The sequence below is a fragment of the Physeter macrocephalus genome, chromosome 1 (assembly GCF_002837175.3).
Source record: "Physeter macrocephalus isolate SW-GA chromosome 1, ASM283717v5, whole genome shotgun sequence".
Classification (NCBI taxonomy): domain Eukaryota; kingdom Metazoa; phylum Chordata; class Mammalia; order Artiodactyla; family Physeteridae; genus Physeter; species Physeter macrocephalus.
Window position 1 is genome coordinate 94,099,312 of NC_041214.2, and position 14,362 is coordinate 94,113,673.

A 14,362-nucleotide genomic window follows, 5' to 3' on the forward strand; every position below is an offset into this window, starting at 1 on the left:
TTTATCAGTTTTGTTTATCTTCTCAAAGAACCAGCTTTTAGTTTTATTGATCTTTGCTATTTTCTTTGTTTCTATTTCATTTATTTCTGCTCTGATCTTTATGATTTCTTTCCTTCTGCTAACTTTGGGTTTTGTTTGTTCTTCTTTCTCTAGTTCCTTTATGTGTAAGGTTAGATAGTTTATTTGAGACTTTTCTTGTTTGTTGAAGTAGGCTTGTATAGCTATAAACTTCCCTCTTAGAACTGCTTTTGCTGCATCCCATAGTTTTGGATCATCGTGTTTTCGTGGTAATTTGTCTCTAGGTATTTTTTTATTTCCTCTTTGATTTCTTCAGTGATCTCTTGGTTATTTACTAATGTATTTTTTAGCCTCCATGTGTTTGTGTTCTTTACGTTTTTTCCCCTGTAATTGATTCTAATCTCATAGTGTTGTGGTCAGAAAGATGCTTTATATGATTTCAATTTTCTTAAATTTACTGAGACTTGATTTGTGACCCAAGACATGATCTGTCCTGGAGAATGTTCTGTGTGCACTTGAGAAGAAAGTGTAATCTGCTGTTTTTGGATGGAATGGCTTATAAATATCAATTAAATCTGTGTGGTCCATTGTGTCATTTAAAGCTTGTGTTTCCTTATTAATTTTCTGTTTGGATGATCTGTCCATTGGTGTAAGTGAGGTATTAAAGTCACCCACTATTATTGTGTTACTGTCGATTTCCTCTTTTATAGCTGTTAGCAGTTGCCTTATGTATTGAGGTGCTCCTATGTTGGGTGCATATATATTTATAATTGTTATATCTTCTTCTTGGATTGATCCCTTGATCATTATGTACTGTCCTTCCTTGTCTCTTGTAACATTCTTTATTTTAAAGTCTATTTTATCTGATATGAGTATTGCTACTCCAGCTTTCTTTTGATTTCCATTTGCATGGAATATCTTTTTCCATCCCCTCACTTTCAGTCTGTATGTGTCCCTAGGTCTGAAGTGGGTCTCTTGTAGACAGCATATATATGGGTCTTGTTTTTGTATCCATTCAGCCAGTCTGTGTCTTTTGGTGGGAGCATTTAATCCATTTACATTTAAGGTAATTATCGATATGTATGGTCCTATTACCATTTACTGAATTGTTTCGGGTTGTTCTTGTAGGTCTTTTCCTTCTCTTGTGTTTCTTGCCTAGAGAAGTTCCTTTAGCATTTGTTGTAAAGCTGGTTTGGTGGTGCTGAACTCTCTCAGCTTTTGCTTGTCTGTAAAGGTTTTAATTTCTCCATCAAATCTGAATGAGATCCTTGCCGGGTAGAGTAATCTTGGTTGTAGGTTTTTTTCCTTCATCACTTTAAATATGTCCTGCAACTCCCTTCTGGCCTGTAGCATTTCTGCTGAAAGATCAGATGTTAACCTTATGGGGATTCCTTTGTGTGTTATTTGTTGTTTTTCCCTTGCTGCTTTTAATATGTTTTCTTTGTATTTAATTTTTGACAGTTTGATTATTATGTGTCTTGGCGTGTTTATCCTTGGGTTTATCCTGTATGGGACTCTCTGTGCTTCCTGGACTTGATTGACTATTTCCTCTTCCCTTTCATCACTTTAAATATATCATGCCACTCCCTTCTGGCTTGTAGAGTTTCTGCTGGGAAATCAGTTGTTAACCTTATGGGAGTTCCCTTATATGTTTTTTGTCGATTTTCCCTTGCTGCTTTCAGTAATTATCTTTGTCTTTAATTTTTGCCAATTTGATTACTATGCGTCTCGGTGTATTTCTCCTTGGGTTTATCCTGCCTGGGACTCTCTGCACTCCCTGGATTTGGGTGGCTATTTCCTTTCCCATGTTAGGGAAGTTTTTGGCTATAATCTCTTCAAATATTTTCTCGGGTCCTTTCTCTCTCTCTTCTCCTTCTGGGACCCCTATAATGCGAATGTTGTTGCGTTTAATGTTGTCCCAGAGGTCTCTTAGGCTGTCTTCATTTCTTTTCATTCTTATTTTCTTTATTCTGTTCCATGGCTGTGAATTCCACCATTCTGTCTTCCAGGTCACTTATCTGTTCTTCTTTTTTTTTTTTAATTTTTAAAAATCTGTTCTTCTGCCTCAGTTATTCTGCTGTTGATTCCTTCTAGTGTATTTTTGGAAGGTTGCCTATCTCCACTTCATTTAGGTGTTTTTCTGGGGTTTTATCTTGTTCCTTCATCTGGCATATAGCCCTCTGCCTTTTCATCTTGTCTGTCTTTCTGTGAATGTGGTTTTTATTCCACAGGCTGCAGGATTGTAGTTCTTCTTGCTTCTGCTCTCTGCCCTCTGGTGGATCACCAATATTTTATTTTTGGAGTGTCTAATCTTCTATATTTTAAATTTTATAATTGCATTTTAATCTCTAGAATTGTTTGGGTTTTTAAAATATATTCTCCATTTCTCCTTTCATTTTGTTTATGTTCTCTTTTATATCTTTGAGCATATTTATAATAGTTGTTTTAAAGTCCTCATGTGGCAATTATATTATTTCTGTATTTTTTTTCTATTTTTTGGCTGTGCTGCACAGGATGCAGGATCCTAATTCCCTGAACAGGGATCACATCTGTGCCCCCTGCAGTGGAAGTGCGGTGTCCTAACCTCTGGACCGCCAGGGAAGTCCCTCCGTATGTTTTTATTGAATTTTTAAAGTGTATTGTTATAGGTCTTATTTCTTGCTTCTTTGCATGCCTGGTAATTTTTTATTGATGATGGACATTTTGAATTTTCTGTTGTTGAGTGCTGCCTCTTGTTGTATTCCTTTAACGAACATTGTGTTTTGTTCTGGAATACAGTTAAGTTTTTTGTGGATCAATCTGATCCTTTTAAGGCTTACTTTTGAGCATTATTAGGGAAGTTCCAGAGTAGTTTCTAGTCTAGGGTTTATTTAGTTCCAGTTTTTTCTGAGAATTGCACCCAATGTCCTGTGTATTATGAGGTCTCTCCACTCTGGCTGGTGGGAACACAAAGTATTCCCCAACCCTGTGTGAATTCCAGGAAATATTCAGCTACTGCCTACCAGTGGTTATTTCTTTCACTTCAAGTAGTTTCCTCTCACTCATGCCTAGATCAATACTCAGAAAAAGACTGAGAGGATTCCCTGCAGATATCCAAAGCACTCTCTTTCTTGGTATCTCTGTCTTCTTCATTACTCTGCCTCACAAATTTGTTTGCCTGATACCCCTAAACTGCAATCTATTCTCCTTACCGTAGCAAGACTTCTAGGCTCTCTTTGGGTTTCCTTCCTTGTGCTGTGGCCTGGGAACTGCCTTCAGGCAGTTACTTGGAATCAATTTTTGTCACTGAAAGGATATATTTATTTATTTATATTTCACTTTATATCTGTCAGTCAATTGTAGGTTCACCTCATTTGTTTTCCAAAGTCCTGTGAAATCTGTTATCCAATATCTGGTAAGAGTTGTTTTGTATATTTTGTCTGGTTTTCGAGGTGTTTACAGCAGGACGGCAATTCCAATAGCAGTTAATTCTTCATGAACAGAAGCAGAAGTTGTACCATCGACCAAACAAATTTTTAAAAGACAGTAATTTTAGGACTAGTTTTTCAATAGCCAGAAATAATGTGTAGAAGAATAGGGTAGATTTTTTCGGAAAGATATGGGAGCTGTTGAGAGTTGTGAACCTGTAAAGGACCATCTTGCTCTTTGGAACAGTGTAGTTGATGCAGTATCTCTTTTGCTGATCCTAATCACCAGGCAGGATTCTGTCAAATAAATTGTAAGCCCTACCATTTCATCTTCTTGTGCCTGCTACTGTCTGTGGACTAGACAGTTTACCTCTATAGACTTTGATGGGGGCGGGAATTGCTCTTGGAGGAGCCTGGCAGACCTTTCTCTTTGTGCCTTGGATTCTGTATCTATCTTATGGTCAAATTCCTCACTATTATCCCCTCTGACACACTACTTCCCACCCACTTTCCCAATCACTCAATACTTTTTGAAGTCATTCAACTCTGTCCTCTCAATGACTAAGCCATTCATTGTTTCACCACTTCTTCATGTGTGAATCTCTGTAAATGTGTGCTAATGTTGGAATTGAATGCCAGCCCCGTGGAAGAGCCTAGTATCATGGTTTATAAAGTTCCTACACTGGATATCCATGGACTGGAGGGGTGCCTAGCATTCAAAGTTCCATGCCAGTGAGTTCAGTCTGTCCAAGGTGACCTTTAGAATGTACTCAGAAATTTATGTTCAGCTGGACAATCCTGTCATGTTCACAGAATCTCCCAAAGATGATTTGGGCTTAAGGTTGTTAGCCCTTCTGAGTATCCACAGTGTTGACCAGGGTTTCTCTACCTTAGCATTAAGGTATTGACATTTGGGGCTGGATAAGTCTTTGTTATTTGGACCATTCTGTGAATTGTAAGATGTTTAACAGCATCCCTGGCCTCTACCTACCACATGTCAGTAGCACCTTCCTCTCAGTTTTGACAACCACAGTGTCTCCAGACACTGCGAAACGTCCTCTGGAGGTGCAAAATTGCCCCAGTTGAGAGTTACTGATATAGACATACTGTTGTGGGCCACACTCCAGAGAACCCATAGATAGGAAGCTCTGGGAACTAAACATGAAGAAACCTAACAGGCCATTGGTGTCTTCTTGGGGTGAGGTCAGTCCAGGGTGTCTGCCACATGCAGGGTATTAACTGGGAGGACATTGACCTTGCAGTTAAACTCCTGGATTTGAGTCCCGCCTCTGCAGATTTGGAGCAAGATTCTCCACTTTTCTACTCTTCAGTTTTCTTATGTGAAAACGAGGAGATGTCTTGTTTACCTCACATGACACAGTTGTGAGAACAAAATGAGGTTTTATATATATACACACACACATCTATATGATGTAAGGATACACAAACAGGGACTTAATAATGGTTTAAATGTAAGTGTACTTATTTGCCAGTATGATTAAAAGGGCAATATAGGAAAAATATACTTTTCAATCCATCATGTAGTCCTCCCTGTGGCTTCCAATATTGCTCTATGCTAGAAAGCACAATAGGGGATGTCTAATTTTTAAGAAAAAGAAAAAAATTATCTTTTTAGCAATTAAATTTTCAACTAAATTAAGATGCAAATAGTCATATTTTTATATTTACTCCTTAATTTTGCATTCAGTAATCTGATCAGACTTCACAAGAATTTAAATGTCTTGACAGGAGGTAGTGGCTTTTAGTTCTCTTGGGATTTCATTGTAATGAGCCTGGTAAATAATTCAGGAAGATATGAGATGCCAATATATGGGCAGCACCTGGTGCTATATTGTTCATGTCTAAGCATGCAGAATCCAAAGATGGCATTCTACACCAGTCACTATTGTTCTGGCTTAAACACAAGTCCTGTATTCAGTGGCCATTGGAATAATAATAATTGATTTTTTTCCTCTTCCAAGTTTTCTCCACAATAAAAGAAAACTGTGCTAAGCTGTTTCAGAAACACAAAGCAGAAGTGGCATCCTTTTTTAAATTCCCACTGGTAAAATTTCAAATCTGTTTCTCTGTTACGGGATAGATTGCTTCAAAGTATTGGGGACATGTCTGCCTTTTCTGCTGGAGTTAATTTAAGCGTCTCTACTTTTGAGCATTTCTACTTTTGTTGTGCAAGGTAGAGCTTTTTTTTAGATCACAGTATTCAAATTGCAATCATCTTCTGAGAGAAATAACACCATCCTCTGGCCACTTGCTCACTCTGTGGGAATTCTTAGAACCCTCAGTTTCTCTCCCTATTACCTGAGTAGCCTATCCCACTTCTAGTAGTCTAACAGTTTAAAAATAAACAAACAGGAAACTCTTGGCAAAGGGCTTGCATATCCTTTTGAGATCCCAGCTGACTGGGCGTAGAATGTTCCTCCCTTCACTGAGCTAACAGGAGTGAACAGGACCAACCAACAGACAATGTACGCAGACAGTATGGGGCACCTGAGCCTACCACCACCCAGGATCAGACAGAGCATAATCCCTAAGTTGCATAGAAAGATCTTTGAAGGGCAGGGGGGTTTCCACTAGGGAAAAAAGGAAGATGTGTTCACATATTGAAACTAAAATTTTTGTAGTGCTGGACCATGAAAGGATCAGAAAAGGGACTGTAGAGCTGTATATCTATAAATTGTTAGGTGTGTTTTGTCTTTGTTTTTAAAGTATTGTTTATTAAAGAGGTTTTGAAATATATTTATTTAAATATATACTATATTTTAAACCTTTGTTATATATAATAATGTGTATAACTACATATAATAAAAATATATAGTTAAAATGTGTAAAATATTTTAAAACTTCTGTAATAAGCCATTTACATATATGTGTGTGTTTGTGTTTATTTGTGTGTATTATATATAAATAACATTTGTTTGTTAACAGGTTTAATTGCTTTCTTCTCCTTTGAGACCTGTGTGAGAGTACTTGGAGCAGCGACTGCCATCTGGTGGCAAGCCAGAATCATCGCAGTGTGTGACTTAATGGTTACTAAGATGCCCACTCTTGACTCACATGGTCTGCACTGGCAGCAGGGGACCAGGAGAGCCTGGAGGGTGTCTGATGAAGGGGCTTAGTGAAATAACTCTCCGCTTCCACCTGAATGGATTGTTCGTCCCAGATTCTGCACCAGGAGCCAGCTTCAAAATGGCACCTCTGAAGAAAAGATTTGAGTTGCTCTTCTGTTTTACTCAGAGATCTTCTGGTTATCTACTGGTGGGTAACCAAGACTGTGAATAAGCACATACCGAGAGGGGCATATGATGACATGGAGCCTGAAATAAACTGCTCTGAATTGTGTGATGGTTTTCCAGGCCAGGAGCTGGAGCGGAGACCCCTTCATGATCTCTGCAGGACAACGATTGTAAGTGAGCAGCCATGGGGTGTCGGGGCTGCTTAGATGTACACGTTGTTGTTATTATTGTTGATGATGGTAGTGGTGGTGGAGGGGGGAGAAGTACGAGGAGGAAATGCTTATGCAGGACATGTACGTCCCAGCTCTGGAGATGATGGGGGCAGTTCATGTTTGATCTATAGAAGAGCCTTCGTTCCTAACAGCTTCTCTTCATTCTGTTCTCAGACCTCTTCCCACCACAGCAGTAAGACCATTTCTTCATTATCTCCTGCTCTCTTGGGTGTTGTTTGGACTTTCCTCAGCTGTGGACTTCTGCTGATAGCCTTCTTTCTTGGCTTCACAATTCGCTGCAGGAAGAACAGGTAAGCAGCCCCATGCCTAGTTTCTCATATCTCGTTGCCTGAAACATGAAACCCAGAGTGTTAGTGTCACTTTGGCACCACGAGCTGCTGGCTGGTATTAGCAAAGCTTGTGTTCTACTGTGGCATTAAACTATGTGAGAAGCTGTCCCTGAAGGAGGCCTGGCCTTGCAGTACAATTCCCTCTTGAGAAGGAGAAAGGTCTGGCCCACTCTTGTGCTAACTACTACAAGGATATCCAAAGAAGAGAATGAAGAGTCTCTCCTCATAAAGGATGGTGAGATCTTTCCGAGAAGATGAGGTATTTGTATTAAAAATAGAGAGCACGTAGAGAAATATTCCAAAGCAACATTAAAGTTTATGGCAGCACAATTGGAACCAGTCTGGGTAAGCTAAGGTTTCCGTAAAAATAGTGAAGCCCCACTACCTGGCTATTCTGCTAGACAATTGTGACTGGTTGGAAAGTCACTGGCTCATCCAGGTAAGGGCGTATGGCACCGAGGACTGACAAAAGAAACAAAGTGATGGCTTTTTTCTGAAGGGACTTGCAGAACCTTTCCTTTACTGGTATCCAGTCCTTCCCTCAAGGCCCACCCTATCTCTCCCACTCTGTGCCATCCTCCTGCCCCAGCTATCCCAGGCTCCCTCCTGAGAAGCCCTGCTCCAGCCCTCTCTCCCTGGTCTACAGGTGATTTCTGGATGGAGCCCATGTCAGATTTCAACAACCCCCTCAGAGATGCCAAACTCGTCTGTCCGCACAGCAGCCTGACACTTTGTGGCGATCAAGTGTATTATGCTCCGTTGCCTGGGTTTGGCACTCAGATGAGGGTCAGTCAGTTGGATTTGTCTGCAGGCATTTTGGGGTGCCACTGGCCATCTGAGGCTTGGAGGACATGGAACTGTTAGGCAGCAGTGGCTTGATCTGCTGGGTCAACCTCAGCATGACAGTGAGGCATGGCACTTGGCCCTGGGTGCACCCCTGAAGCTTCCCCAGCCACTTTTCATTCTATTCCTCAAATACACTAAGCCCCCTCCCATCTTAAGGCCTTTGATTTACTGTCACTTTACTGTTCCTACTGCCTGACAGTCTTCTCCAGATCGTCCCATGACTAGTTCCTTCTCATCTGATAGGTCTTGGCTCAAATGTCATCTCTTCAGGGAGGATTTCCCTGATCATCCTATCTAAGGTAGCCTCTCTACAGAATGGCCACCCAGCCCTCTACATCTCATGCCATATCCCATCACCCTGTTTTATTTTCTTCATAGCAAGTATCACTCTCTGATAGTACCATATTTATTGATTTACCTGTTTATTGTCTGCATCCCCCACCAGAATGTAAAGTCTGTGAACACAAGGACCTTGTCTGTCATGCTCACCACTGTCTGCAGCATTTAGAACAGACTGGAACGTAGTAAGTGCTCAGTAAATATGTTTTCAGTGATCCTGGGAGTAAGGAGATTTAAATCCCAACAGTTGCTTCTGCCAAGAAAATGACTAGGAAAATCACACATTCCAAGGTTAGAAAACTATGGAGTATACTGTTTTCAGTTACAACACATTTCTATAATGCAAGTTAGTACCCAATTGGAAAATAAGAAAATAACTTCATTGGTTCATATGTAATTTTTTCCCCAGCTAATCAATAGTTTAAAGCATCCAGGGGCAAGCTTTCTTACAGTTAAAGAAGGAAGCGTTAAGCTAAGAATACTATGATAGCAGTGCAAGCAGTAGCTGGTTTAATGGCTTCAAGAACTGGTATTCTACCTACAATGTGACGCTATCTGATGAAGTTGCAGGAGTAGATGAAGACATGAAGAAGACATTTCCCTTGTATTTAAAAACAATTGATTGCTGAAGAAAACACAGATCCAAATTAGATTTTGATGACAATGTTATCTGTTGGAGGTGAATGCCCTTAAGGACCTTTGTCTTGCAGATTTAAGGCTGTAAAAATCAGCTGTGATCCTGGGTACAAGTGGTAATGGACATTTACTGAGTACTAGTATTTTAATTGAGATAATTATTATTTTTTATTAGTATTCTGGTTACAAAGTTAAATGTGTTTCATATGTTATGGCCCCACATTATTTTTCCCATAACCCATTATTTTTATCCACAATTTTGTAGAATGCGAGGTTTTTTAAAAAGCATTTATATGTCTGAACATTTGTAAACAGTGTTATAGTAGAAGCACCTATATTTGTTTCATTCTACTAAAGATTTTGTTGCCTGTCTTGCTTGCAGGAGGAGCATGACTTGGCATAAAAAATAACATATTAAGAGGCACTGTGAATAAAAACACATTTTGCAGTTAAGTAGCTTACAAGGTCAGACAAGGAAACATAAAATAACCCAGTTTCAAAAGTGCTTTCTTAAATAGTAAAATTTGTTCAAAGGTGCAGCATCACAGTGAGATGCCTCATTTCACTCCAGTTCTGTGGTCTCTAAATTTGTGACTGTGACTCTGTGTGTGCACACACATGCATGTGTGTGCCAGAGTAAGGAAAACATTTTAATAAAATAAAAATAATGTAGCAATGTTCAAGTTCAGTCACCAATACTGCATTTTTGATAACATTTTAAAATGTAGTCTACAAGAGAAAATCAGTAAAGATACAGAAGACTTGAACAACTCCACCAACCAACTTGACCTAATTGACATTTGTATAATCCTACACCCAACAACAGCAGAATACACATTCTTTTCAAGTACACACAGAACATTTACCAAGATAGATCATCTTCTGGGCCTTAGAGAAGATCTTATTAAATTTAAAAGGATTCAAGTTATACAAAGTATGTTCTCTGACCAGAATGGAATTAAATTAGAAATCCATAACAGAGAGATCTATGGAAAATTCTGAAATATTTGGAAACGAAATAGAACACTTTAAAATAACCCATGGTCAAAGAAGAAATCAGAAGGGAAACTAGAAAGTATTTTCAACTGAATGAAGGTGAAAACACAGTATATTAAAAATTTTTGGATGCCATTAAAGCAGTACTTTAGGGGAAATTAGAGCACTAAACTCCATATTATAAAGAAGATCCACCTTACAAAACAGAAAACAAGAGCAGATGAGTCCCGAAATAAACAGAAGAAAGGAATAATAAAAATCAAAGTGGAAACTGATAAAATGAAAAACAGAAAAGCAACAGAAAAAAACAGCAAAAGCAAAAACTTTATGAAGATCAATAAGATTGACCAACTTGTAGACCAAGTGACCAGGAAAAAAAAAGAGAATATATAACTACCCAAGTAAGGAAGAGAGAGCTGTCATCACTAAAGATTCTATAAATATTAGAAGGAAAATAAGTTAATATCATGAACAACTTTGGTAGGCAGTCTCTAAAATGTTCTCCAATAAGTCCTATCTCCTGGTAGTCACAATATTGTGAAACCTCTTCTCCTTGAGTATGGGCTAGACTGACTGATTTGCTTATTAGTCACTTGGGAATAAGGTTACAAAAAGACTATGGCTTCCAACTTGGATCCCTCTCACTCTTTCATTCACTCACTCTGAGGGATGCCACCTTCCATTTTGTGAGCTACCCTGCAGAGAGGCCCACATGGCCAGGAGCTGATGTTTCCAGTCTGTGGCCATCAAGGACCTGAGGCTTATTAACAGCCATGTCAGTGAGCTTCAAAATAGATCTTCTGAGTTCTGCTAAGAGCAGTGTGAATAAGCCTGGAAGCAGATTTTCCCCCAGTCGAGCCTTGGAGGACTGCAGCCATGGCTCACCAAGGGGTATACTTGTGAGAGACCCTGAGCCAGAGGCACCCTGCTAAACTGTGCCTGTATTGTAGAAATATTACTAGTTCTACACAAAGTCTTCTAAGAAACTGAAAAGAAGGAAACATTTCCTAACTTATTCTAATGAGTTAGGAAACAAAGAATTTAGAAGAGAAAAAAACTATAGGCTCATGAACATAGATCCAAAATTCTAAACAAAATTTTAACAAATTGAGTACAACCAATATCAAAAGGATAATTCATCATGACAAGGTGAAGTTTATTCCAGGAATGCAAAGTTGTTTTAACATCCATATATCAATCAATATAATACACCATGTTTACCAACTAAAAAAGAAAACCATATGATCATCTTAATAGGCATAGAAAGAGCATTTGACAAGGTTCAATATCCATTCCTGATAAAATCTCAGCAAAGTAAAATAGAAAAGAACTCCCTCAACCTAACTCCCTACCATTTTTTTTAACATCTTTATTGGAGTATAATTGCTTTACAATGGTGTGTTAGTTTCTGCTTTATAACAAAGTGAATCAGCTATACATATACATATGTTCCCATATCTCTTCCCTCTTGCATCTCCCTCCCTCCCACCCTCCCTATCCCACCCCTCTAGGTGGTCACAAACCACCTAGCTGATCTCCCTGTGCCATGCGGCTGCTTCCCACTAGCTATCTATTTTACGTTTGGTGTGCATTGGTGGTATAGTGGTGAGCATAGCTGCCTTCCCTACCATTTTTATTGGTAGAAGACTAAATGCTTTCCCATTGTGACCAGAAGCAAGATGTCTGCTCTCACCAGTTCTATTCAACAGTGAAGGTTTTAGCCAATGCAAAGAGAAATAAAAGTCACCTAACTTAGAAAGGAAGAACTAAAATGGCTTACCTTCAGGTCACCTGATCATCTATATAGAAAATTCAATGGAATCTATTTTTTTAAAAAAACAATTAAAACTAATAAATTAGTTTAACAAGATTGCAGGGTACAAGATCAATGTACAAAACTCAACTGTATTTCTATATAGTAAAAACAATTGAAAAGTGAAATTAAACGTAATGCCGTATACAGTAGCATAAAAATATGAAATATTTAGGGATAAATCTAACAAACAATGTGAAATACTTGTGCACTGAAAACCACAAAACATTGCTGAGAGATATTAAAGAAATTCTAAATAAATGGAGACATATTGTGTTCATGGGTTAGAAGACTCAATATTGTTAATTCTCCCCTTATTGATCTATAGACTAAACCCAATCACAATCACAATTCAGCTGGCCTTTTTTTTGTATAAATTGACAAGCTGGTTCTACGATTCACATGGAAATATGAAGCACCTAGAAGAGCCAAAACAACTTTAAAGAAGAATAAAGTTGGAGGACTAGGACCACCTGATTTCAAGATGTTACAAAGCTACAGTAATGAAGACAGTTTGGTATTGGGTAAAGATAGACATATACATCAACAGAACAGATAGAATCCAGAAATAAACCTATGCATATATGGGAAACTGCTTTTCAACAAAGGTGCAAAGGCAATTCAGTGAAGAAGGGACAGTCAGTCTTTTCAACAAATGGTGCTGGAACAATTGGATACCCATATGCAGAAATGAACTTTGATCTACATCTTGTGCCGTGTTTAGAAATTAACTGAAAATGGATCATAGACCTATCTATTAAATCTAAAAAAAATCTAAAACTGTAAAACTTCTCAAAGAAAGCATAGGATAACAATTTTGTGACCTTATAATAAGCAAAGATTTATTAGGTACAACAATAAAAGTAAAATCCATAAAACAAAGCATTGATGAGTTGAACTTCATCAAAATTAGAAGCATCTTCTCTTCTAAAGAGAAACTTAAGAAAATGAAAAGAAAGCCACATACTGGAAGAAAATATCTGCAAGTCATATATCTGATAAACAACTTGTATCCAGAATATATAAATAATACTAAAAATTGATAATAAAAGAAGCAATCCAACAACAACAACAAAATGAGTGAAAGGTTTGAACAGACACTTCACCACAGAAGATATATGGATGGCAAATAAACATGTGAAAAGATAGTCAACACCATTCGTCATAGGGAATTGCATATTAAAACCACAATGAAATACCACTACACACCTATTAGAATGGTTGAAATTTTAAAAGAATGGCTAAATTGGCATATACTGCTGGTGGGAATGTAATATGGTACAACCACTTTGGAAAACAGCCTGATCGTTTCTTTAAAAGTTCAACATATGGCTACCATATGATCCAGTCATTCTGCTCTCAGGTTTTTACCCAGAGAAATTAAACTATATGTATACCATACTTGTATACCATGTTCATAACAGCTTTATTTGTAATAGCCAAAAACTGCAAATAACAAATATCCATCAACAAGTGAATGGATAAACGAATTTTGGTATATCCATACGCTGAAATACCACTCAACATTAAAATAATTATTAATATTTGGAACAACATGGATGGATATCAAAATAATTATGCTGAGGGAAGGAAGACAGGCAAAAAAGATTGTATACTATATAATACCAATTATACAAATTCTAGAAAATTAATCTATTGTTAACTAATCTGTAGTGAGAGATCAGATGAATGGTTGCCTGCAGGTCGTGGGTAACACAGAAGAGCAGGAAGGAGGGATGACCAAGGGGCATGTGGAAACTTTTGGGGGTGATGGTTCATTACCTTGATTGTGGCGAATATTTCACAGGTATATACATATATCAAAACTTAATAAATCATATAATCTTCAAAAATCATACAGTTTATTGTATATCAGTTACACTCAATAAAGCTATTAAAAATGTAGTCCATAAACATTCTTATTTTTCTGAGAAGGTTCTCATGAGTGAAAAAGTATACCATATTTGGTGTCCTTTTCCAAAGGGCCCTGCTAGGTGACCTAAAACCCATCTGTGAAGTGTGCTAGGTATTAATGACGGATATGGGAGAATGCACTCTTTTTTCCTAGATTCCTCATGCAGTTTAATAAGGACCAAATTAACTCTTGGAGCAAAGTAGACCTTTCATGTCAAAAGGGAGGCTCTCCTGGTGCCTCCTCTGAAATGCACAAAACAAGGGCAATGTCATAAGTTTTGCATGAAGCTAAACTTGTTCAATTAAAGGACTATCTTTTATTCTAAGACCTTATCTTACTGTCATTTGTGATAATGATTTAGATGGTAGTTATTTACATATTGTTACTTCTCAGAATTGAAAGTAGCATTCCCACAATAATCCCCAGTAGCTGGGGTTTTACTACCTGGAAAATCAAAAAGTTTGAGTAATAAGAATTGTGTAGGGGGGCTTCCCTGGTGATGCAGTGGTTAAGAATTGCCTGCCAATGCAGGGGACACAGGTTCGAGCCCTGGTCCGGGAAGATCCCACATGCCGC

The 14,362-nt window shown here is 38.1% G+C and overlaps 1 protein-coding gene across 4 annotated transcripts in view; it reads left to right on the top strand.

The window, feature by feature from the left end:
* Positions 1 to 14,362, top strand: part of GPR156 (G protein-coupled receptor 156) — a 94,731-nt gene that overhangs the window by 26,335 nt on the left and 54,034 nt on the right. For all 4 annotated transcript variants that reach the window (XM_007104838.4, XM_028493283.2, XM_055085094.1 and 1 more), the window contains exons 2-3: positions 6,372 to 6,849; positions 7,066 to 7,202. In XM_007104838.4, the coding sequence (XP_007104900.1) occupies positions 6,754 to 6,849; positions 7,066 to 7,202 (233 nt within the window). In that variant the 5' untranslated portion in view covers positions 6,372 to 6,753. The remainder of the gene's footprint in view (positions 1 to 6,371; positions 6,850 to 7,065; positions 7,203 to 14,362) is intronic.